The sequence below is a fragment of the Carcharhinus amblyrhynchos genome, chromosome 6, assembly GCF_965287045.1.
Source record: "Carcharhinus amblyrhynchos chromosome 6, sCarAmb.v2.hapA, whole genome shotgun sequence".
Classification (NCBI taxonomy): domain Eukaryota; kingdom Metazoa; phylum Chordata; class Chondrichthyes; order Carcharhiniformes; family Carcharhinidae; genus Carcharhinus; species Carcharhinus amblyrhynchos.
In genome coordinates, this window is record NC_137329.1 from 108,535,300 (window position 1) to 108,562,046 (window position 26,747).

Sequence of the window (26,747 nt, forward strand, 5' to 3'; positions counted from 1 at the left end):
CACAATGTTCTCGCTTCACTCTTAGCAAATACTTATTTGCGGACTTATATTTTTCACCCTTTCATTAGCTGGATCAAATCCTTCACATACTAAGCAATAACTTGAAACTACTTGAAGTTGCCAATGGGTAGAATATGTGGAAATGTCTCTCAGTGCCAATCTAATACATACTTGCACAGGCACAAAATCAAATAGTAGCTGTAATTTATATACTGATTGACAAAAACAGCAGTCAGCTATGAGTATGGACTCTGACAAATCTTAATGATTTGAAAGCTGTTTTGAGTGTCAACTTTTTACATATTGCTTAGACAAGGTTGTGATGGGTCTTAAGAAGATAGAGGCCTGAATTCTCCAGCCATTCATGCCCCGTTGCCACTGCCAGAGAGGATAGAGAATTTGATGCTCAATCAAATCTCTGTTCACTGCAGCAGGACGAGAGACTCCTATTGGCGTGAACAGCCAGAGTATCCTGCCCAGAATCTGAGCTTATATGAAAAAAGATCGGGGGCTGGTGTCTTCAAGTTAACTATAACAGGTACAAGGTGGCATCCTGAGCTTTCACATGTTGCATTTCCGTTTCAACTCGAAGAATTGAAATCCATCCCAGATGGAGAGAATGAAAGTACTGCTGCTGTGAGAGTCTGATGAAAAATTAATTTGACTGGACTTAATCAGTTCTTAGTGGACACTTTTCTGCAGAAACAAAATACTGGCTACAGCTCGGTTCAAAGTGATGTGAACCAGCAGAGTTAAATGGATGGCAAAATTCAGACTAATGCACGAGGGAATGTTCTTCTGAGATTGGGCGAAAACATACTTTTGGATATTCTTCATCTAGTTGTGTTACTTTTGATTTCCAAATGCAACACTGTATGGCAAATGCAAATGTTCAGTTCCCCAACTCAAAAACATCATTCAACTTCACAAGTACAAGAATAACAAACTTTTTATTGCATTTTCAGTAGTTTAATATCAGATGGCAAAGAAAAGCTGCTTGGCCCGTACGGGTCCCTCTTTACAACAAAATCAATAATACTTTCCATAGGAAAAATCTCCTTCAGCAAAGGGACAGAAAAACCATTGATCCTTTAGGTTAAATCTTTTAGGCGAATACTTCAAAACTTGCAAATGTTAAATATATCCTGCACATTTCAATGTTCAGGCAAGCTATCTTGATGCACAAGTATTTTTTCCAAGTTGCAAAGGACAAGTTATTTTTCCAGGAGTACTTTTGTCTTGCTTGATTAGCAACTTCTTTGTATTGGACCAACTACATCAATTAGCTGCAAATGAACAATAATGCCAGCCATGTCAGTGTGCATATGTTACAGCTACCCAAGCCGAGGGAGCATTGCCGATTAAGGGAAATTTTTTAGAAAAAAATCACAATATGGGATACAGAAAAGATCAAAATGGTGCCTCTGTTGAGGTCAAAAGCGTGTTTTCTTATTTTATGCTCTGATTATCTTCTATTTTTTGAAGCAGATATTCCAACTGTACGTTCAGGTTCGGCTGCCCTTTCCTTGTTTTCTTGCTCAGAATTTTGTACTTCTCCAGTTTTTGCTCCTTGTACTTCCTCTGGGCCTCTTCCCTTGCTCGTTGATTTTTTTCAGCCTCCTTTATTAAAAAATATTTAGAAAGTTAAGTACACTTTGAATTAATAACTCTGGAACATTATTAGTTCAGTGGGATTAAGAGATTTATGACAATCCTTTGCAAGTATTCTCGGATACAGCATGTTCATATTTTGGCACAGCATGGAGTAGTAATAAATAGTTACAAGTCACAGATAGAGAGACTGATTAAATAGCAGCTGACTAATGGCCACATTTTCTTTTTCTGTTCTTTTACGAAATGTGTACTTTGCTGGCAAGGCCAGCACTTACTACCCATCCCTAATTGCCCTCAAGAAGGCGGTGGTGAGCTACCTTCTTGAACTGTTGCAGTGCATATACTGTTGGTATGCTCACAATGTTGTTAGGGAGGGAGTTCTAGGCCAAAATTTTCTGACCGTTCATGCCAGTAGGATTTTCCCATTTTGCTGCAATGAATGGAGATTTGACTTGTCGCCAAATTCTCCGTCTTCGCTGTGGCAGGAGCGTGGCGTGAGCGGTAAGATCATGCCCCTAGAGTTTTGACCCAGCAATCGTGAAGTGGTGGACTATATCATTGGTGAAATAGTTTCAAGTCAGGATGATGTATGACTTGGATGGGAACTCGCAGGTGGTGGTGTTTCTATGTGCCAGCTTCCCTTGTCGCTCTAGATGGTAGAGATTACAGATTTGGAAGAGACAGCAGATTTGCTGTTGAAGGAGGCTTGATGATTAATAAATTTAACTTGTAGGCGGCACACATTGCTGACAATATGCACTGGTGGTGAAGGCAGTGAATATTTAAGGTACTGGAAAGAGGGTCAAGTGAAAGTGGGCACTGACTTCAGATATGATGAATCTGTTGCAGAAATACTGATATCTACGCAATCTTTTTGGCAGTGTTATTATAGATTTACGAACTTTTAGGTGGTAAGTTGGCACAAATCAGAGTTATGTGGCAGGTTTGCTTAGTGTGCTTGACAGCTATAACAATAAGGATGGCAATAGGGCAACAATGTGTATTGGATTTTGGAGAAGTTAATATCTAAACTAGAAGCAGCGCCTTCTCCGCCATTTATTTTGATCACAGCTAATCATTGAATTCAATATCCTCTTTCCCCCCCCATATCCCTTGATCCCTTTAGCTCCTAGAGCTATATTTAATTTCTTCTTGAAATCAGGCAACATTTTGGCCTTAAAGGTTCTTCAGGTTCAGCCTCAGAATGTATGTTATTTTCTCAGTGTGGGTTAATTTACATTTTGCCTTAACCCACATGGACTCATTGAAATGGGGGTGGGATGTGATGGGCTGCAAGGAGGAAGGGCACGAGTTCTCTGCCGCAAGTCTTTCTCCAATACCTTCATGACAGAGTGTCAGACATAGACTTGCAGTACCTTTGTAAGCGAGCTGCTAGAAGCTGCAGCACCTTGCAAGAGAGCCCCCAGAAGCTGGTCTCTTTGGAACTGCTACGTCAGTGAGGTTCTAGCCATCTACTACTTAACCTCATCAAGACTCAAGAAACGCATTATAGGAGAAGATTAGGAATACAAATAAGTCAGTTGGTTGACGCAAAAGTTAGAGATGATATTAAGGAGTAGCTGTAGACACAAAAGGTTGTGCAACATAGCAAATAGTGAAGAGAGTAATAACTGGCTTGAGGAGGACACAGACGCACTAAAACATGGGAAGAGGCAAGGCAGATAAAATGTAATGCATTTTGAAAAGAACGAGGAGAAGCAACATTGTACACTGTACAATTTATAATTTATAACTGTACATTTATAATACACTGGTACAATTATAAAGAGGATACAAGAACAAAGAGACCTGAGGGTTCACAAAATCAAATCATTTAAGGTTTCAAGACAAATTGATAAAGCTGCTTAAAACTAAAACATGTTACTTATGGTCCTGTCAATTTCATTCTTGCAGACATTAAAAGATCAATTTTGCCTTCAGAAAGTTTTAAAGCTCTAGGGATAAAAAATGATTTCAAGTACTTATATGTGCACTGGGATTAAAAAGAAATCCTTGTTAATTCAGAACATTTAAATTCTATTTCTAATTATCATAATTCCATTTCATTAAACCCTTGCTGAACGTCTGCACTGATTCTACAGTTTAAAATCTTGGCACATTCTTGCATTTTTAAAACCATAATTGGGAACATGATCTAAATGATAGCTCACAGAATCACTCTTCAATTTCGAAAACATACTGCATGGCACTTACCTCTTTTCGTTTTATACGTTCTGCCTGTCTTCTTTCATATTCCTCTTTCATCTTTTGATATGCTGACTTACTCTTTTTCCTAAAATCAGAAAGTGCAATGGAAGTAAAAGATATCCTTTGCATTACATAAACATCTTCAGCTAAGGGACAACTACCACAGACCTTTCTTCCAGAACTTAACCATGATCGAAATCAGCACACTGTAATTTTACAGATTTGGTACACAGCTCAGTCAGAGAATCATGGATATTTTAGCAGATGACTGTCATTTAACCCATTCTACCAGCTCCATATCACAGCTACCTATTCTCAAATAATTTTGTGTTCTCTCGACATGCTCGTCATATTGCATTTTACATGTTGGGATTTATTTAGTTTCAGGTAGCCACACTGCATATTCGAATAACTCCTGCATGAAAGAAAATCCTAACATTTCCCTTTATGTATTTAGTAATAATCAACAACATATGCTCCTGGTATCGATGCATGATGCTATCATTTACTGTTTACCTTCAAATCCTTTCAAAATGTTGAGCCCCAACAATAGATCTTCCATGACCATTTCTGATTCAGTAAATTCAACCCTAGTTTCTCATGATGTAGTAACCCTCACCTTTCAAGTGAGCTCATAGTGCACCTTTTCCAGTGCTTTTGCTTTGGAAAAAAGATTGTCCAGAAGTGCATACACTATTCCAACTGTGGCCTAATCAGTATTATACACGGTCTTCATATTCTCATTGTTCTTATGTTCAGTGTTCCTACAAATGAAATCCATAATTCTGTTTGCCCTTATGGCTTTCTCAATACTTTTATTCTTTCAGCTTCTTCCACTTTATTTGGGATCACCAAAGTGCTTGTTGATCACCCTTCTCCATTTTCTGCCAGTCACCTATTCCTCTTTCAATCCAGCTGTGTTGCAATCTCATGCTGCCACATCTTTCCATCTGGTCTTAGGCCTTTCTCTTCTCCACCCTGACGATCTTATCTCCGTCACTCACCTCTCCTCATTTCCTCTCCAAAACAGATGCCCAGACTATTTCAATGTCTACTTGGCTACTTTCTTCGCTGCTCCCCTGATCTAAAGGTTCCTGATTTTATCCTTTACTCCACACATTCATCTCACTGTCCACATCTCATTAATATTCATTCTTGCACTCTTCTTGATGTTGGCCTAGTGTCTGCACTATATAACAAGGTCGACCTCACAACAGTTTCATTGATTCTTCCTTCCAGTCTCAGCAATTTTTTTTTTAAATGGCACTTCTATTATTCCAGCCACAGCCAATATATTGATTACTTTCCATATTTTCACCTTCCACCACCATTGACCATGGGTACTTAAAACTACTCACTTTCTCCAAATCTTCATCTACAATCTTCACACTTCCACTCTGATCCTCTTCCATAAGCTTAAATTAACCACTCATATGTTGAATCTTTTGTCTACCAATCTTCATGTCCTTGTCTTCTAGTGTCTTTTCTTCAGATATTCAGTCATGTTCCCATCATCTATATCACATCACTCAAAATCACCTGCAAACATCATTGGCTATGGCACCCTCCATCTCATTTGCTCAGTTAGGACATTTAGGATAATCAGGAACGGGTGTGATCCAATTTTGGTTTTCAAACTCTTCCCCCATGCTTGTCTGGCACTCCAATAATAGCCATATGTACATGTCAGGGACTCTGCAAACTCTAGCACATCTCCAGACTTCCTCCCTAGGCACCCAGTCATAAGCTACTCCAGATGAGTGAATACAATCTTTATGTTCGAATCCCTAAGCTGAAGGAGGTCATTTGGTCCATCAAGTCTGCACCGACTCTGACAGAGCATCTCACACAGGCCCATTCCTCCCCTCCCACCCTATCCACGGAACCCCACACATTTACCCCTTAACCTACACATCTTGGAACACAAAGGTGCAATTTGGCCTGGCCAATCCACCTAACCTGCACATCTTTGGACTATGGGAAGAAACTGGAACACCTGGAGGAAACCCACACAGACACGGGGAGAACGCACAAACTCCACATAGACAGTGACCCAAGGCTGGAAGCGAGCCTGGGTCCCTAGCATTGTGAGGGAGCAGTGGTAATCACCGTCCCACCATGTTGCATTGGTATTCCGAGTATTCTTACATCACTTTTCTCAAAATAAAATGGGATTGATGGTGCTTCTTTATAGCTTGAATCTGGATTGACCTTAATGGATTCCCAGCATCCTTCCAGTCTCAGGTCCATGACTGTCTCTCCCATCTCTTGAATGTATTGGGAGTTTAACTCCTTGAAAGTTTTTCCAATCTTGGATGTCTCCTTTTCCTTCAAATATGGATACCAAAATGTTTTGTCTCCATGGCGTTGGATATTCCCTTTTATCATAACGCAACAGAGTAGCTGGACCCTATATTCGCCCAGGCTACATACCTCAGTTGGTGTCTGATCTGGTCGTAGTGCTTTGCTGTTTTTTCATTCATTTCAATGCTGTTCTGATTTCTTTCACGTTCAGATTCATGCCAGCTGTCATTCCTAGACTTGCAACTACCTCTTCTGTCTTTGTTCTCAAGTTTTCTTCATTCATCAAGTCAATTGAAGTATTGGCCCCAGCTCTTTGATTTATTTCTCTTTCACTAAGGTCACTCTACCTGCATCCTTGACTGCGTGCATATTTCCCACACCTCATGCTCACCTACCTTCAGCAACTCTCTCTCTCTCTTTGGTATCCAACTTTCCTCCATGGTCAGGGATCTTTCGCTAATGATCACTTTTTTTTTCCTTTCAGTCCTGTTTCCACTTTTCTTTTATTGCACTGTGTTTCCATTCCACTATTAAGTTTATTTTCTAGTTTTTCTCCTCCTTCATGATTTTATACACCTTTTTTTGCTAGCTTTCCCAATCAACCTGGCACCTGGTTCCACCAGCTTCCACAAGTCTGTCGTGACTCCCATTTCTCTTTGCAGGCTCTTCATCTGCTCTCTGAATTCTCCCTTCACTTGCAGATCTTTGAGCCTCCATCAACTGATTTCCTATCTACCTCTCGTCTGCTGCTGTTTTGTTTTCTTTGCTTTCAGTTCTGCCTCAGCACTCCATGTTGGGGGTAGTCAGTGCTTCACATTAGTGTACTTTAAGAAAGTTTTTAAAAAAAAATCATGTTCTCTGCAGTTCCCACAGCTTCAGTGTTTTTCATTGCAGCACCAGGTTGATTCTAGAAGTCCTTTTATTGCTACTTAAATGGGGTTTGTTTATTTATACTTTGGGACCTTTTATGCCGCTGCATTGTGAGGAGGAAGGTCATGTGTTTTGGACAGTATTTTTTGCCTTCCTCATGACTTAAAGGTTTCATTTTCTATTTGGCTGGCAGAGTTTAGTTTTAGAAGGGAGTGGACATCAGTCTGAAATCAGCGTCTGTCTCTCTCTCTCCCTCTTCTTCCCCCACTGGGTTTTGGAAGATCTGCTGATTAGCTGATAGCAAGGCTTATTGCTTTCCTGGAGTAAAGAATCTACTATTGTTGGTTTGACCAGAATGTCTCCCTGGTGTGCTGAGGAGCTGTTCTGATTTCAAACTGTTCTGAGTGTATCCAGAGGACTGCTAGCAGTTACAAGGCTGAGAAATCATATTTTTCAATTCTCCAACCAAAGGACTCAGTTGCAGTACCAGATGAGCATTAGTCTTTGCTGCATTAAACCTGTGGCAAGGGATGTTTATGGGATTGGTTGATTCGAATAGCTTAGATATATTTAAGAGTTATACATTATTGTGGTTGTTTTGCTTTTGTCTCTAGCTGATAAAAGTTATTGCTAATTTTCTTCCCATACATGTCAACTATATTCTTAAATAAACTTTATTTGATAGTGGGTCATTTGACTAACACCCGAGGTAAGATGTATCATGCTTATGCTAGCCAAATTCAAACTTATGATCCAGGCCGTTCCATAAAACACTTCGGAGTTTCTGATCTGAACCATAGCACTTAGGAAAGACCTAATAGTTCTTTGCATTCTTTGTATGTTCTTTTCGAACCATGATTATATTTCAGCTGTGTTTCTATATGACCACTGTTGTAGATTATAAGCTGGTTTTTGTGATTTTGTTGCCAGGTGTCATAGAATCCCCACAGTGCAGAACAGGCCTTTTGGCCAATCGAGTCTCCATTGACCCTCCAAAAGAGCACCCTACCTAGGCCCAATGCCCCACCGTAACCCCATGCTTGGCCAATCCACCTGACCTACACATCTTTGGACTATGGCAGGAAACCGGAGCACTCAGAGAAAACCCAAGCAACCCGTGAATGTGCAAACTCCAAAATGACAGTCATCGTAACTGGAATTGAACCCGGGTCCCTGGCATCAGTAGTGACTTTTAAGGGGTGTCTTGACAAATACATGAATAGGATGGGAATAGAGGAATATGGTCCCCAGAAGGCTAGGGGGTTTTAGTTCAGTCGGGCAGCATGGTTGGTGCAGGTTTGGAGGGCCAAAGGGCCTGTTCCTGCGCTGTAATTTTCCTTGTTCTTTATTTATGGATTTGCAGACGACACAAGAAAATTTAGACAAAATTAACAAACCAGCCATTTTGAGGGAATGCGCCCACGTGAGACAGATGTTTTTCAATGCAGATGCGGTTTCTAAACTTAGGATGGAAAATCTCCAAGCATGTTTAATCTACCATCTAGGAAACAATACTTGACTGTCATAATGTGTCATTATGGACTACTACTTTATGGGCCACATAGTGGCACTGCTGCCTCAGTCACTACTGTATCTGCTTCCACTACCTCCCCCGGCAACAAGTTCCAGGCACCCACTATTCTCTGTTTAAAAAAATCTGCCTTGTACATCTCCTCTAAACTTTGCCCCTCACACCTTAAACCTGTGCCCCGTAGTAATTGACTCTTCCACCCTAGGAAAAAGCTTCTGACTATCCACTCTGTCCAGTGTTCTCATAATCTTGTAGACTTCTATCAGGTTTGTTAACCACGCAATTCAGGAAGTTGAAAATTTTCCATTTTGGGTGACTAGAACCTAAAAAAAGATTAGGCAAATGTTAGAGCAATTCCGTCCTCAGAATACTGCCTGTATGGAGCTTGCACATTTTCCCTACATTTGTGTGGGTTTCCTCTGGTTTCCTCCCACCGTCCAATGATGTGTTGATTGACCATGCTAAATTGACTCTAGTGTCAGTGGGACTAGCAGGGTAAACGTATGGGGTTACAGGAATGGGGCCTGGATGGAATTGTGGTCAGTACCGACTCGATGGCCTCCTCCTGTATTGTAGGGATTCTACGATACTAACAGCCACTTATTATATGCTAGTGATTAAATTAAATCAAGAATTACAAACCATTCATAAATTACAACAGTGACCACAACTTAAAAATACTTAATTGGCTGTGAAATGCAAAGATAGGGAAAAGTCTAATGTAAAAGCAAGCTTTCTTTGACATGAATTTCCTAACTTTGAATGTGAAAAAAAAACCTACTTTTTTCTCTCCTCTTCTTGGGAGTCTGGTTGATTTATTGCTACAGTTTGGTTCTTTCTGGCTTTCTTTGAATGGTTCTTAAGCAGTTCTTCTTCAGCTAGATACAGGTGGCGCAAATGATCTGGGTAATTCTCAGTGTATTGTATTTCTTGAGGATGCTGTGCCTTGTCTTTACTCACTAACTTCTTGAACTCATGCTTGACTTTCTGCTTTTGTTGGAAAGCAAAGCCTTGCCCTGTAAGAGGACAAGAGAACAATATTATCAGGATATTACCAAAACCTAGACTCTAGAATGACATCAAATGAATACTAACATGCGATTTATACTCACCTCGAACTGGTCAAGGATAAACAATTTAAAATAATTAACAAAACATTTACCAATTCGCAGAAGATAATTAAAAACTTGGGAGTAGATCATAACAACATACATTACAGTTTACTCAAGTGATGCCCCCACCAATAATTTAAATAGGGATAACAAATTTCTTGCTAATATAAACAGTACTTTTATGTGCAACGATTTGATATTGTAGAAAAGTTTTTAAGAGGAATACAATATGGTTGGACTGGCAGGACAAGTAATTTTTTTCACTACAGTAAATTTCCTTCCTTCACACCACCTAGGACCCCAAATGATCATTCCAAATGAAAGAGTAATTTACTTGTATACCTTTCAGTAGTGAATAATCTCTTCCCTGGGAGACCAAACACATGTTGGGTGACCGCTTCATTCAGTCTGTGAGCTTTCGGTCACCTATTATTTTAATTACCCCTAAATTCCCACTTTAAACATGCCATCCACAGCCTCCTAAACCATTCCAAGTGAAGTTCAACGTAAACTTGCAGAACAGAACCTCATTTTTCCATAAAGGGCTATAATTTGATTACAATAATTTCAGAATACAATCACTGCCAAATTTGTTCAGACACCAACTGTAGGTACAGATTCTGCTATTTCCAGTTACAGCTCCTGTAGACCCATCTGCTTCTCTACTTATTCCATTACCTTTCGCCTTGTGCTATTTTTTGTCATTTAACCATGCCTGTCTTGCACCTTGATGTGGAGATGCCGGCGTTGGACTGGGGTAAACACAGTAAGAAGTCTAACAACACCAGGTTTAAGTCCAACCGATTTGGACTTAATCAGTTGGACTTAAACCTGGTGTTGTCAGACTTCTTACTGACTTGCACCTTACCATAGAATCATACAATCCCTACAGTGCAGGACGAGGATATTTGGCCTATTGAGTCTGCATTGACTCTCCGATAGAGCATCTTACCCAAACCCAACCCCTCCCTATCCCCGTAATCCCAGGTATTTACCCCTCCTCCTGCATGATGAAGAGGTAGTATTGGACTAAGATGGGACGATGTGAATTAATCTGTAAAGTTCAACTTCAATATTCACAGGTGAAAATGGGAAAATGGGCAAGGAAGAGATGAATGGCTGGGAGGAATAGGTAATTTTGTACTATTTTTTATGGAATAACAGGGGGCCAAGCATGGGGCTCTTCGAGGCCCATTAAGGTCAAAACATTGTGATTTTAAGAAGAAATTAGGTATAGCTTTTGGGGATCAAGGAATTATTAGGGATGGGAGGGCAGGGAAAGACAGGATCAAGATACTGAATTTGATGATAAGCCCTGATCAAAATGAATGGCAGAGGTGGCTCAAAGGGCCAAATGGCCGACTTTTGCTTTGTTTCTACAACGAGCTTCCACAATGAGCTTCCTTTGCCATTCGCCAATACCTGCTGACCTCAGATCCAACTTCTTGCACAGAGGTCAGTTTAGCTCAGTGGACTGGATAGCTGGTTAGTGATGCCAACAGCGTGAGTTCAATTCCTATACCAGCTGAGGTGATTCATGAGGACTCCACCTTCTCAACCTTGCTCCTCACCTGAGATGTTGTGACCCTCAGGTTAAATCATTCAGCTGTCCCTATCAGAAGGGGAGAACAGCAGATGGGCATTGGTGAGGCCGCAGCTGGAGTACTGTGTGCAGTTTTGGGCGCCGCACCTGCGCAAAGATATTTTGGCCTTGGAGGGAGTGCAGAGGAGGTTTACTAGGCTGATACTGGAGTTGAGGGGGTTGAGCTATGAGGAGAGGCTGAATAAACTAGGCTTGTATCGTTAGAGTTTAGAAGAATGAGGGGAGATCTCATTGAGACGTATAAGATGATGAATGGGATGGATAGGATAGAGGTGGAGAGACTCTTCCCGCTCAAAAAAGACAGGACTAGGGGCCACAGCCTCAAGATAAAAGGGGGGCGGTTTAGAACGGAGTTAAGGAGGAACTTCTTCACTCAAAGGGTGGTGAATCTCTGGAATTCTCTGCCCGTTGAAGTGGTGGAGGCTGCCTCGCTAAATATTTTTAAGATGCGGGTTGATGGATTTTTGATAAGAGAGGGGATTAAGGGTTATGGGGAGAGGGCGGGAAAGTGGAACTGAGCAGCGACAGATCAGCCATGATCTTATTGAATGGCGGGGCAGGCTCGAAGGGCTAGATGGCCTACTCCTGCTCCTATTTCTTATGTTCTTATTATGTTCTTATGGTCATCTGGGATTATAGCAACTTTACCTTCTTGCACTATTCCCCAATCTCATCAATTGGCCACTCTGCTGGGTTTACCTCATGCCATGCCGGGACAGATTGGATTTCCTTCTGTATTAAATAATAGATAAATAACAGGGCAGCCTAGTGGCACAGTGGTTAGCGCTGCTGCCTCACAGTGCCAGGGACCTGGGTTTGATTTTCGGCTTGGGTTACTGTCTGTGCGGAGTCTGCATGTTCTCCCTGTATCTGCATGGGTTTCCTCCGGGTGCTCCGATTTACCCCCAGTCTGAAAGACGTGCTGGTCAAGTCATTGCGCATGCTAAAATTCTCCCTCAGTGTACCCAAACAAGCACCAGAGTGTGGCAACTAGTGGATTTTCACAGTAACTTCACTGCAGCATTAACGTAAGCCATTAATAAACAGACTAAACTAGAGATTTACTGCTCTGATCAAGAGACGCAAGGGCCTAATAGTATTATTGCTAGACTAATAATCCAGAAACTCAGCTAATGTTCTTGGGTTCAAATCTGCCATGACAGAAGTTGAATTTGAATTCAATGAAAAAATATGAAATTAAGAATCTACTGATGACCATGAAACGTTTGTCAATTGTGGAAAAAATCCACCTGGTTGACTCACTTATGTCCTTTGGGGAAGGAAATTTGCCATCCTTACCCGATCTGGCATACATGTGACTCAAGAGCCACAGCAATGTAGTTGACACTCAACTGCCCTCTTAAATGACCTAGCAAGTCACTCAGTTCAAGGGCAACTAGGGATGCGCAATAAATACCTACCAGCCACAAATATCCCACAAATGAATTTTAAGAAATGAAAAGTTTACAACTGAGTTATTGACAACAAATGGTCAAAGAGGCACAGTGGCTAGGACTGCAGCCTCACAGCACCAGGAACATGGATTCAATTCCCAGTTTGGGTCACTGTCTGTGAGGAGCATGCACATTCTCCCCATGTTTGCAAGGGTTTCTTCTGGGTGCTCCGATTTCCTCCCACAGTCGAAAGATGTATGGGTTAGGTGGACTGGCTGTGCTAAATTGCTCCTTAGTGTCAGGGGGACTAGCAGGGTAGTATGTCATGTACAGGGATGAGGTCAGGGTGGGATTGTTTTCAGTGCAGGCTTGATAGGCTGAAGGGCCTCTTTCTGCACTAGAAAGATTCTGTGGCTCACTCGCTGGGCTCCGGCCCTCCAAGCCCAACTGTAGCCGAGATGGATACAGTAAGAAGTCTCACAACACCAGGTTAAAGTTCACCAGGTTTATTTGGTAGCAAACACCACTAGCTTTCGGAGTACTGCCCCTTCATCAAGTGAGTGGGAGTTGTGTTCACAAACAGGACATATAAAGACACAAACTCAATTTACAAAATACTGATTGAAATGTGAGTCTTTACAGTTAATCAAGTCTTAAAGGTACAGACACTGTGAGTGGAAATAGCGTTAAACACAGCTAAGGGATGTGTATTGTCTCCAGACAAGACAGTAAGTGAGATTTTGCAAGTTCAGGCAAGTCGTGGGGGTTACTGATAGTGTGACATGAACCCAGGCTGAGGCCATCCTCATATGTCCACACCAAGAAGGACAGACAGAGCTCACCTTCTTTCACACTGCCCCAGCCTTTCTTAAAGTGATTGGCTTTCCAGCGACGCTTTCCTTTGGAGATGTTTCCCCCTTGTACGCCGCCGAGAGGGGGGCCTGAGGAACTTTTCCCTTTGGCGGAGCCGCCGCCGCCGCTGCTGCTCCTCGAGCCGGGCGCCATCTTATCCAACACGTCATCAACAGGCGACCGCCAGCAGGGCGACGACGGAAGCCGGGGACGATCAGGAGGAGCGGGAAACGCGCCCGTGAGCCGCCGTCCCCGTTCAGGACGGAACCAGGGGGACGTTTCAACCGACTGAGGGAGAAGCTCGGCCCCTTTCTGCCGGGGTTTCAGTTCAATCCTTGTGTGTGTGTGTGTGTGTGTGTGTGTGGGGATTCTGAGGCACCCCCCTCCCCCACCAACTCCCCATGTTCGCCTCCACTGATGTGACCCTCGAGCTGGTCAAAAGCAAAATCAAAAGCCTGACCGAGTTCCTGGACGTCTACCTCCGGATAGCCAACGTGCACACGGTGGATTTTTACACCCAGGACGTTTGGAACCAGTTTGTGGCCCTGCCGCCCGAGGCTGTCATCTCCTATCTCCTGTGTGAGCAGCAAGGCAGCACTGCACCGGGTAAGGAGGGTTTATCTCACAGTGCATGGTGCAGAGCTGTCTGTAACGTGGACCAAAACAGCAATGATGATGGAAGGAGGGTTCTTGATGAATTAGCTGAGGATGGTTGGGCCTAGGGACACCACCTGAAGAGCTCCTGGAATGATATCCCGGAAGTGAGATGATTGATCTCTTAAACACCACAACCATCAGCCTTTGTGCTTTCTATGAAACATTGAATCCCGACAGTGCAGAAACAGGCCATTCTGCCCATCGAGCCTGCAGTGACAACAATCCCACCCAGGCCCTATCCGTATAATCTCCTATATTTACCCTGCTAGTCCCCCTGACACAAAGGGGCAATTTCGCATGGCTAACCCATCTAACCCGCACATCTTTGGACTGTGGGAGGAACCTGCAGCACCCGCAGGAAACCCACATAGACACAGGGCGAAAGTGCAAATTCTGTACAATCATGCAAGGCAGGAATTGAACCCTGCTCCCTGGTGCTGTGAGGCAGCAGTGCTAATGACTGTGCCACTCTGATCCAATCAGCAGAGAGATCTCTCCTCCTCTCTATAGATGCCCCCCAACCCCCAGCTGCTTGATTCCCATTGTCTTCAGTTTTGCTGGGACTCTTCAATGCCATATTTGATCAATTGCTGCCTCGATATCAAAGACAGTCGCTCTCACCTCATCTCTGGAATTCAGTGCATTTGTGAAGCAAGGCTGTAATGAGGTCAGGAACTGAGTGATCCTAGCAGAATCCACACTGAGTGTGAATGAGCAGTTTATTGCTAAGCAAGGGTGCTGCTTGGTAGCATTGTTGATGATCCTTCCATCACTTGATTGGTGGTTGGAAGTTGACCAATTGGCAGTAATTTTTTTTATTCATTTATGGGATATGGGTGTAATTGGCTGGCCAGTATTTATTGCCCATCCTTTGGCTGGGTTTGTCCTGCTTATTGTGTATAGGACATACAGGGCAATTTTCCACATTGCTGGGTAGATGTCAGTGTTATAACTGTACTGGAACATCTTGATGGCAAATTCTGGAGCAGAAGTCTTATGTATCCTACTGTGATAGTGATTGGTTGTGAAATCAGTTATGCAAAACTAATCTTTTAATGGAAGCCCTCAGGCTTATGTTAACAGAAATGGTGAAATAGTAAACATTTTTTCTCACATTCCAGATATTTTTAGTAAAGATTTAAAGGGCAGGTATTTTAAATGACTTGACAGCTTAGTAGGTCCTTTTGACAGGGTGCTTCTGGCAGTTAATTTTATCAGTCTGTTGGCAGTTTCAATGAGCTTGACACAAACAAGTTTGTGCACTTTTTACGCACATCTATTCCTACTTCTACCAATTCTATAGGATATCTGACCTTCCCCAAAGGTGTTCTGTGACTAGATCCAAAAAAGACTGTACTTCTCCAAAGGGGTACCTTGGCTGCCCAAATGAATCCACCAAGTTCAGATTTGCTGTTACATCATCTAATCTGCACACTTTGTGTTTTACACTACCAGCCTACCAAAATTTGACTTCACTTGATGATTTAACTGACCAGCTGCTTTCATTTGTGCATGAATTGTGCCCTGCCCTTAAGCCTGCGCCCATGATAATAGTGCCATGTTTAGGAACTGGGACTTCTGATGTTCAGGCATTTCTGCTATTTTCACCATGGTGGAGAGTCACTGCTCTATCGTAGTAAAATTCTGTGGCTACAAAAGCAGATCAGAGACTGGGAATTTAGCAATGAATTCACCTCCTGACTCCCCAAAGTGTGTCCACCATCTATCAGGCACAACTCTAGACTATGATGGAAGAGTCTCCACTTGTGTGGATGAGTGCAGCTGCAATAACATACAAGAAACTTGAAACCATCCAAGCAGCCTGCTTGGTTGGCACCCCCATCCACTATTTTCAATGTTCACTTCCTCCATCATAGATGGACAGTGGTAGCAGTGTGTACCATCTACAGGATGGTAGACTTCTTTGGCAGCACTTTCCAAACCTACCCCTTGGAGGAACAAGGCCAACAAGCCCATAGGAACATTATGACTTGCAAGTTTTCTTCAAATCATACACCATCCTGACTTGGAAATATATCGCTATTCCTTCACTATCACTGGGTCAAAATCCTGGAACTCCCTGCATAGCAGCACCGTGGTGTACCTACACAAGATGGACAATAGCAATTCAAGAAAGCTATCATTGCCAGTGCACTCACAACCCATGAATGATTTTTTTTTTGAGAAAACCACCCATTTATGCTTTGACTGTGAATAACTTGCAGCTGTCCTGAGAATCAATATTCCTTCCTGATGTTGTCTGATAGTTTAGTATACTGTTATGTGTATTAAAGAGTGGCATGAGCCACTGAATTCTAAAATTACTCTTCATGCCTTTGAAATTGTTTCTAAAGTTTACCACAAATTAAATTTTCTGTTGACATGTACTTTATATTCTTCATTGGATATGGAAAATAAGCTTTCAGACTCTTATGCAAAAAAAAATGTGGACTTTGGTCTTATGAAATGTATAACAGATCCAGTGTGCTCAAAAGAATTAAAAAATTATTTTAAATTTTTTTCTTCTCTAAGCAACAGTGGTAATTAGAGCTCAGATTTAATTATTGTTTACATTATCTTTATTCATGACCAGAAAGACGGGGTGTCTCCGTATGGGATGAGTCCCAAAGACTTAGCGATGTGGCTGCCTACAAGAGAGTTACTCAGGATCACTCTTTGCCAAACCTTGGAGTGTGCACACCGCTAGATGATTTGCTCCAAGATATGTGGGGAGATAAGCAAAAAGGTTTGGAAATCGCATGTTCTGTATTGAATTTTTTTTAATGCAATGTGGATTGCAGTGCACATTACACATGTACATCATAGAAACAGACCATTCAATTTGGTTAATGACAATTTTTTCTGCGTAGATGTTTTCCCTCACCATCTAATCCTAGCAACATGATCTTCTATTACTTTCTCCCTTATGTGCTTATCTAACTTCACCTTAAAGCATTGTGGGCAGCATGGTAGCACAGTGGTTAACACTGCTGTTTCACAGCTCCAGGGACCTTGGGTTCGATTCCCGGCTTGGGTCACTGTCTGTGTGGAGTTTGCACATTCTTCTTGTGTCTGCGTGGCTTTCCTCCAGGTGCTCTGGTTTCCTCCTACAATCCAAAGATATGCGGGTTAGGTTGATTGGCCATGCTAAAATTGCTTTTCTAATCACTACTTTTCCCCATTGAAAGTGTAACTATTTCTTCTTTGAACCAAATTGTGCCCATCTCACATTTAACATGTTGAATTCTTTCCAGCACCATTTTGGCAAATCCATCAACTTATAAATTTCTACATTTACTGTATGGCCTATTTTAGTATTGTCTACAGATTTGGATAGTATTCCCTCCAGGATTTGCCCAAATCGTCGATGTACATGGTGAAAAGAAGCAGTCCCAAAACAGAACTCTGTGGGGCACTGCTTCCTACTTCACAACACTCTGAGCAATGTTCTACTTTGTTTCTATTTTCCAATTAATTTTAAATTTAATTTTCCATAATTTGCTTAATATCATATCATCCTGAGATGCATAGGTTAGAGGGATTAGCAAGTAAATGTGTAGGGATATAGGAGTAGGGCTTTGGGATTGTGGTCGGTGCAGACTGGATGGGCCAGATGGCCTCTTTCTGCACTGTAGGAATTCTGTGATTCTATGAAATGCATCATGCTATTAACTTCAGCTACTCGTGATAATGAGTTACACAATCTAACCACTCTCTAAGTAGAGAAGTGGCTTGCAGTTGGATGGGTAGCATTCTAGAGAAAGTCACGGGTAATCCCCAACTTCGAAGATGGAAGTTGGCCCTATCCTAGGGAAGTGGTGAGGAGTGTGGGGGTGTAATCTCAGGGCAGATTTGACCCCAAGTGGAGGTCGGATCCCTGATGAGAGAGGGCCTAATTCCTGACCCCAGGGAAACCAATCTGTTATGGGGTTTGTGGGCGGGGGGGATAGTGGTGTTGGCAGGTGCATGGTCTGAACTAGGGGTCTGGGAGAAAACATACCTGCTTTTCCCAGCCTACAAGGAGTGTTGTGATGGCACTCATTTTTTCCCTGAGACTTTGCATTGCTGTTGTCTGGCTTCTCGAGGCCTGGGAAACCCAGCTGGCTGCAGGCAAACCTGCAAAGCTGGTTAAATCTGAAGCTTCCAACCTCATTAACATACATAAAATATCAACTGGCCTCTGGAAATGGACTGTTCATTTATCCCTTGTCTCACTTGGATGTTGGAGAGTTGAAGCCCCTTTCCTGATAGCCTTGGAATTTTTTGCCCATTTAACCCTGAATCCCATTCAATCCCGCCCTCTCACTCCATGTTAACATACCTCCTCCAAAATGTTCTTTTGAGAAAAATGTAGAAAAGTTGAGTAAGCTTGGTGATGCTACAGGGATCTGACACAGTGCATGGCTTGGTATTTAGACATTGGCTCCAAACATATATATAGTACATGTATTATATAGTTATAGAATTACACAGAAGTTGTTTAAAAAACACAAGAAAACAACACGTTAGCCTCAACTGGACCATGTTGATGCTTACGCTGCATATAAGCAACGATTTTAATTTCAAGCACTCCTCTGTTCTCATATCCTTTTACTGCCATTTGCATCAATCATCTATTTAAACTCATCTTAAAAATTGACATAATCACATCTTTAATTATTAACTGTGGTCGTGTATCCCATAGCATTACAATCCTCTGCAAAAATATTTCCCTTGCTTCCTGTCCGAAATGTTTATACATTCCCTTGTTCGAGACCCCTCAATCACTGGCAACAAAAATATCCCGTGATTCATTTTAACAAAAACAGCTGCGATTTTTCAAGCTTTCCTTATGTTTGTATTTCTTCCTACTGAAACATCTTAATGTATCTGCTTTACACTCTCTCTAATACTTCATCGTCCCTTCCACTGTATGGAGGTGAAACTGTGAACTATGCTCTAACTCCGACCCCAAAAATCTAACTAAATTTGTACATGAATTTACCATTACATTGCCATTTCTTTATTCTACACCTCCTCCATAAAGCCCAGCATTCCATTGGCTTTTTATGTTTTTGTGCATTTGAGGTGACACTTTTATTAACTTGTGAATCTGAAAAGCTCCCAAATCCTTCTGCTTTTCTAATCACTACTTTTCCCCATTGAAAGGGTAACTATTCCTTCTTTGAACCAAATTGTGCCCATCTCACATTTAACATGTTGAATTCCTTCCAGCACCATTTTGGCAAATCCATCAACTTATAAATTTCTACATTTACTATATGGCCTATTTTAGTATTGTCTACAGATTTGGATAGTATCCCCTCCAGGATTTACCCAAATCGTTGATGTACATGGTGAAAAGAAGCAGTCCCAAAACAGAATTCTGTGGGGCACTGCTTCCTACTTCACAACACTCTGAGCAATGTTCTACTTTGTTCCTATTTTCCAATTAATTTTAAATTTAATTTTCCATAATTTGCTTAATATCATATGTTTTAATCATCTCTTGTTGTCTCTTAAATGGTTGTTTCTCAAAAGCCTGTGTACACAAAGCACATGTATACCAGATCCACATTTCCTTCATCTGTATTTAAAGGATAAACAAGCTTTAGGACCTGCAGTTGCTGCTTCCTGTACCCTCACCCCTGTCTCCCATTTTTCCACAACTGTCTTCTCACCTCTCAACTAGAATGGCTGATAACCATCTTGAAAATCTTCATAGTGAGAATCAAATATTAAATCCATTGAGAGACAAATCAATCATAAATTCTGCTTTACATCATTGTGATAAAGTCTCACAACACCAGGTTAAAGTCTAACAGGTTTATTTGGTATTAAAAGCTTTCGGAGCGCTGCTCCTTCATCAGGTGAGTCACTCATCTGATGAAGGAGCAGTGCTCTGAAAGCGCGTGATACCAAATAAATCTGTTGGATTTTAACCTGATGTCATGAGACTTCTTACTGTGCCCATCCCAGTTTAACACCGGCATCTTCACATCATTAGATCGTCACGGTTATGGCAACCAAAATATGTCTTGATGTAATTAGCACACGTTAGCAACATTTCAAAATCTTTGGCCAGGATTTTCCAGCCCTGCCCGTCAGCAGGATCTTCTGGTCCCATTGAAAATGACCCTGAATGCTGGGTTCGCCAGCGGTGGGGCAGGCGAGCAACACAAATGGCCATTGACTTCGGCGGGATTGGAAAATCTGTTGGTGGCCAATGGTGAGCTGTCCCCACCACCAGAAAACATGCCCTTGTCCCATGTGGAAAGAAGAATATTCTTATTTGTGTGACAGGCTACAGGTATGCTCCTGTTATTGTCTAATTTTAATCAAGATTACACTTATCTGCTATGGAAATGGTGAGCAAAATTGTTTTGGATAAGTCATTGGCCAGAATTTTCCTGCCCCTACCCCAATCCGAGACAGGGCTGGTGAGCCTTTGAAATCTCTGTTCACATCGGTGAGACCGGAAAATCCTGTCAGCATGGACAGCAGGAAAATTCCAACCATTGTCTGTGTATAATAACTGAGAACTGGTGTATAGAAAGTAACAAAACACCCATATTATACACAATGCCTACTGCAAACGTAAGATTTCAAAACAGTGATAGCTTAATTATTAAAGAAAGTCTTTCAGTTTTGTACATGTGTTTTTTTTCCCCCCGATCTCCTCCTCCCCACCCAACCTCCCATCCATATAGGCTGGTACCTTTATATCCATGTCATCATCATGTTAAGTGGAAAAGTGCAAATGTAAACCTAGATATCATAGAGATTCTGATATTGTGGATGGAAATTTAACTTGCAATTAAAAATGGGGTGGGGGGAGGTAGGACTGCAGAATTGGCCCACTTAGTGCCAGTCTGCTCATTCAGTAAAATGCTGTTAGTCAGCCATGGGTGCCAAATAGATGAACCGCCATCGCTCATGAGCTGGGGTCAATGGGGTGGGGAACTAAGATGGGAAATGTTCTTGCATTGAGCTGGGAGACTGGGCCTTGGTAGGGAAAGAGCAGCAGGGAGGGGGAAGTGACTGTGGTGAGGTGATCTGGTACATGTCAATAGATTTTTTTTAATGGGCCCACAAATAAAAAAAAACTGGAAGTGACTTGGCCAATTAAGAACACTGGTAAGATCACTCAAGGTACATTCCAACCAGACGGAGCACAAACCCACGCCCATAAGCACCTGCATTTCACAATCACATTTCCTCTACACCCTAGCTCTGACTGTCACACTACATTGTGCACTCTCTCTCGTTTCCTTGTCTATGCACGGTATGCTTTGTCTGTATAGCGCGCAAGAAACAATGTTTTTCACTCAATGCCGGTACATGTGACAATAATAAATCAAATCATTTTATAACATTTTTTGGATCACATTTGCATGGTAACAGCTGTTCCAATGGTGACTGCAAGTCAAGCGAGGAAATATGACCTGTGGCACATTTCTGATCTAGATTAGACACAACTGATTGTGATGCAAAATTTGGAAGCTTAATGCCCATTTTACAGTTGGCTGTAAATTGAATTTCTTTTCCTGTGTTGCTATAAGGTTATTGTTGAGCTAGATTTTTGTTATATATTGTTGTTACAGCCTGTATTTCTGGGAGATGATGAGAGGCACAGTTAGTCTCCTTTTGTGTAATCTTCAGGCAATTTTTCAGTATTTTGTCTTTCCACTTAGACAAGTTCCTGAAAACCAGCACGTTTATGAGCTCAAAGAAGTCCCATGAGGTTGAGGTGATGTCTAAAGTCGTAGCATCTTTTGCCAAATATTGCAATATTCAACAGGTAAGAGAGAACTTCCCACCATATTTGTAGTGTAGTCACAGGTGAATTTCCAAGCCTACTTAAAAAAACAATTCTTGAAGATGATACAGTGTCCTTGAAGTTAATAGTCTTGGATCTTTTTAACCTCAACCAAGTTGAGTATGCCAAGAAAACGTGAGTCCTTATTCCTGAATTAATTTCCTTTCACTGAGGTTTTTTCCACATATGGAGCACGAGCTGGTGAGAAAGTAGTACTGGTAGAATGCCAGTTTTTCAGCTTTAGTGGACATTAATATGTTCTGTATTTTGCTGATTTAAATAAACCTGCAGATTTAGAACATGGTGCAAAGGTGATTGTATAATGGAACATTAAATCTCTTCTGCAAACTCACCAAAGTTCATATTCAATGAGGATAATTTTATCTCCTGCGTAGGAAGTACGTGAGGCAGCCTTTGCTGATTTTAAAAGCTGTCCCTCATTAGTGAGCTGCTTCCCAATCTCACACTTTTCCAGATCTGCCACTTTATTGTCCACCCCCTTAGCCTGGTTATATTTCTTTGCAATCTCTTCGTGTCCTCTTCGCTACTTGCATTTCCACCTAGCTTTGTATCTTTAGATACTCTACCCACTGTCTCTTCGTCAAAGTAATTGATATAGATTGTAAAAAGCTGCGACTTCTGTAGGACTACATTAGTCACAGCCTGCCAACTTCAAAATGCCACATTTATCTCTATTCTCTGTTCCTGTACCCAAGCAAATATATCCCCCCAACTCCATGATGTCCATTTCTTCCCTCCAAAAGAAAAATCCTGTCCCATAAATTAATTTAAAAATATTTTATGTATTTGCTATGGATCCATAATTAACATCTAAATTTGTCTTTATCTAGTCCAAAATAACACCAATAAGTAAAGAAATAACCCTGAAAATTTAAGAGTCGGCACCAGACATTGAGTAGTTTGGATGGTTGCAGCAAAAAAGTTGTACGTTCATTCTGGCTCTCCGGTGCAAAGAGATTAGAGTTGATTAAGCAGAATGATATGAGGGCACTTCAGTGCAACAAAATGTCCTGCAGTGTCTGTGTTTAAAATAGTTCCTGTTTAGGTATACTATTGTGGAATCTTTTTAAGGTTTATTGATTTGTGTCACAAGTAGGCTTACATTAACACTGCAGTGAAGTTACTGTAAAAATCTCCTAGTCGCCACACTCCAGCACTTGTTCGGGTACACTGAGTGAGAATTTAGCATGGCCAATTCACCTAACCAGCACATCTTTCAGACTGTGGGAGGAAACCCATGCAGACACAAGGAGAATATGCAAGCTGCACACAGACAGTGACCCAAATCAGGAATTGAACCCGGGTCCCTGGCACTGTGAGGAAGCAAAGCTAACTACTGTGCTACTGTCCCACCCTAAAGATCCAACGGTAAGTTTGGATATTAGAATAGAATCCCTACAGTGCAGAAGGAGGCCATTCAGCTCATAGAGTTTGCATCGATAGCATTCCCACCCAGACCCTAACCTCATAACCCCACATATTTATTCCACTAATCCCTCTGATCTACACATCCCAGGAATCAAAGTGGCAATTTAGTATGGCCAATGCACCTAACCTGCACATCTTTGAGAAAACTGGAGCCCCTGGAGGAAACCCAAGCCGACATGGGGAGAACATGCAAACTCCACACAAACAGTGACCCAAGCCGGGAATAGAACTCAGGTCCCTGGTTACTTTTAAGAAGTGTTACTCAGGAAACAGTGAAAATTATAAGGAGGCTCGGGATGTTTTGTGCAATGTATGGCACATAAAACAACCTGAACCTTAATATGCTGGCTGCAGTTACTCTGTATAATAAATAGCTCATGCATGCTTATGAAATTCCAATGTGTGCAATTATATAAGATCCACAAAATGCCTGTACATTTGTCATGATCATTATATTTATGGATCTCTCTGGGGCTTTTTACATAAAGGTATCTGACGATTGATTTTTTTTGCCCATTGGTTCTGAATAATGCAGAGAAAAAAATTCTTGCACATATTTTATCGATTCATGCATTTAATTTACAAAATCAATTTTATGTGCACCCAATCGTTTGATGAAAGTTGACAAATGGATTGACTAACTTTCCAGTTAATGCTTGTTGTAGATAGATACGAGCTAATCCTGAGTTGTTAACTATTGTTGAAAGATGAAGTGCAAAGGGAAGAAATTGGGTGGTGCAGTAAATTAGCACACAGCTCAAATCTCGGTGGGATTGAGTTATCCTCGATGTCAGCCAAGAAGGCTGTGACATAAAATGAGCTTGAGCAGTATAACCAAAAACTGGCACAAACTGTGAATCTTAATGATGGGATGCCCAGGGGGATTTAGTGAAATGTCAGTGGTGCCATGAGAATGTCTCCTCAGACTTTAATGAAGGTACATGGAGCAACTTCACACATAATCAGATAATGTTGAATTTCATTCTAACAATGGGTGGAAAGAGTAAGGAAGATGTTCCCTTTCATAGCATTGACATGACTCCCATTACAAAGCAAAGTACAATTCACCAAAAAAGTAATAATAAACAAAAAAAACTTGTAAATCTAAGTTAACTTTGAAACCAATATTAAAGGTCATCAAACAGTATCTGATGTATACATGTAAACGACCAAATATATTCCTATAAATTTAAAAAAACATTTCAACAAGAATTGAGGCAGTTTATCTTGGCTCCAGATGTTTCCAATATGAATATTATTCAAATCTCAAAAATCTCCAGATGTGACCTCATCAGTGATATCATAACCATTTGCTAATATGAAACATGTACTGACCATTTAAGAAAATCATACCTCTAATATCATTTGACAGCATTAGTTGCAACTTTGGCTGCAGCACTATTGATGTTATCATCTTGTATCTCCGAAGGAACAGTATTGAGTAACTTTTGGAGATTAATGGGGGAAGGAATTCACCAAACCTGTTCGTCGCTCGCGGGAATCCCAATAGTCCACTGAATAGGGCGTTAGCACTAAATTGGGATTGCCATCGGACATCAAGGCATTTCCAATACACTCAGCTGACTGTGCAGGTCCTGATTAGCTTCCTGACCACAGCAAGCAGGGACCTGATGATTATGTAAAAGTATTGATTTAAATATCAAAAGAGGGCTTGAAGTCCAATTCAGTACACTCCTGCCATTCACCCGCTTCCCCAGTAGGAACTGTACCAGGCGGGCTTTGGTACTGGTCAGGACCAGAATGGACCTGGCATGATGGACCCTAAAGGGGATCAGGGAGATAAGTGCCGAGTCCACCTGCCCCTCTGATGCTGCCAGGCTGCAGAGGGAGGGGCCCCCAAGGGTTCTGGGGGTTGGGTGGGCGGGCTTGGGGCTGGGAGCAAGGGGTTGACCTTGGCACTCTCCCCTGGGTTAGGGGCCTAGGCTAGCTAGACTAGACTGCTCTTTCTAGCTGTGAGCCAAAGGTTCTGGACCCTCCCTCTGCAGCCTGGCAATGGTAGAGGGGCACCTGAGCACTGCCCTTACCTCCTTGACCTTCTGAGTACAAGGTGCCTGATCAGGACGTTACTGCCAGGGTGGAAGATGCCAGTGCAATGTTGGCACTGGGAGCTCTGAGTTACGTACAGAAGGGGCTTCTGGTGGGAAGTGGGGGGAAGGGGGGTGTGGGGGAGGGCGGGCACCTGGCTGTTTCACATTTTGCATTAATTTAAATGGCTAATGTGGGTGAATCCCATCTCACAATCTATTAAAGACCATAGGACTAGGAGCAGAATTAGGACCCCATCGAGTCTGCTCCACCGTGCAATCATGGCTGATATTTTTCTCATCCCCATTCTCCTGCCTTTTCCCCATAACTCCTGATCCCCTTATTAAACAAGAGTCTATCTATCTCTGTCTGAAAAATGCTCAGTGACCTGGCCTGTATAGCCTTCTGCGGCAAAGAGTTCCACGTGTTCACCACTCTCTGGCTGAAGAAATTCCTCCGCATCTCAGTTTTAAAGGATTGTCCCTTTAGCCTGAGATTGTGCCCTCTGGTTCCAGTTTTTCCGACTAGTGGAAACATCCTCTCTGTGGGAAATGCTCTGCTGATTGTTGTTCTCCTGCTCGTGTCGTCACTTAGAGGCGATTCGGTTGAATCACACCCTGAGGCTCTGTTCAAGTATACAGATATGTTGAAATTTTCTCATAAACAAACAGCTAAAGTCTTTTGATGCGGGTTGTGGTCAATATTTTTGAAGGGTTATAACAAGTAGGTGGATGTACGATGCATCTGCTGCAGAAATAAAATTAGGATGAGTCGTCATAGACCACTCTTTCAGTCAGCTCAAAAACTGTAATCGATCCAAGGATAACTGATTCCTGTCTACCGAGAAATTATGCTTTGCTTGGGAACAGCAACAGGAGGGGAGGAAAGAAACACACAATAAATATATGGCCAGGGTGCCCTTTCTAAAAGGTCAGTGCTGAGTGTATCACTGTGATTCAGTACAATGGGAGTTTGTCACAGGAGACAGATTTTTTTTCACTTGAATTGGTTGGTTTGTTCCAGGAAATTACTCATGTGATAAATTAGTGTGAGACATAAATTTGAAATCTAAACACTATTCTAACTCATCAGTCTTTCTGTGGTGGTGTACAACCATTAACTGTTAACATGCATTTTATACTATGCCCATCCTAAAGAAGTATTTTGAGAAAAGACTTTTGATTTCAAAGTCTCAGCTCACATACACAAGGCATAGGATGGATTGAGGCTTTGGGAGATCATTTATATGACATATTTGAACATTGATTTAAAATTTTAAGGCAATTTCTATGTGATCCTTCCAAATTAT

At 41.8% G+C, this 26,747-nt stretch overlaps 2 protein-coding genes across 3 annotated transcripts in view; one reads left to right on the forward strand and one right to left on the reverse strand.

The window, feature by feature from the left end:
- Positions 1-931: 931 nt before the first annotated feature.
- Positions 932-13,656, reverse strand: ccdc59 (coiled-coil domain containing 59). The gene is made up of 4 exons (XM_080191172.1): positions 13,479-13,656; positions 9,309-9,543; positions 3,829-3,907; positions 932-1,620 (listed from the first exon to the last, which is right to left on the reverse strand). The coding sequence occupies exons 1-4, from the start codon at positions 13,639-13,641 to the stop codon at positions 1,450-1,452; spliced, it is 648 nt and encodes a 215-aa protein (XP_080047298.1). The 5' UTR covers positions 13,642-13,656; the 3' UTR covers positions 932-1,449.
- A 36-nt stretch (positions 13,657-13,692) lies between these two features.
- The window catches only part of mettl25 (methyltransferase like 25), a 66,333-nt gene continuing 53,278 nt past the window's right edge, over positions 13,693-26,747 (forward strand). Inside the window, exons 1-3 of one of the 2 annotated variants that reach the window (XM_080191170.1) lie at positions 13,693-14,094; positions 16,739-16,891; positions 21,819-21,925. In XM_080191170.1, the coding sequence (XP_080047296.1) occupies positions 13,890-14,094; positions 16,739-16,891; positions 21,819-21,925 (465 nt within the window). In that variant the 5' untranslated portion in view covers positions 13,693-13,889. Of the gene's footprint in view, positions 14,095-14,489; positions 14,813-16,738; positions 16,892-21,818; positions 21,926-26,747 lie in introns of those variants that run through there. The other variant, XM_080191171.1, reaches the window with a different exon arrangement.

Bases quoted from the DNA above. Each gene is read 5' to 3' on its own strand.
- ccdc59 (XM_080191172.1), bottom strand. From the start codon at position 13,641: ATGGCGCCCGGCTCGAGGAGCAGCAGCGGCGGCGGCGGCTCCGCCAAA. The intron at 9,544-13,478 runs GTGAGCTCTGTC...GTCCTCTTACAG, and splicing joins CTGGGGCAGTGTGAAAGAAG to GGCAAGGCTTTGCTTTCCAA. The intron at 3,908-9,308 runs GTAGGTTTTTTT...TTCTGATTTTAG, and splicing joins CAAGAAGAGGAGAGAAAAAA to GAAAAAGAGTAAGTCAGCAT.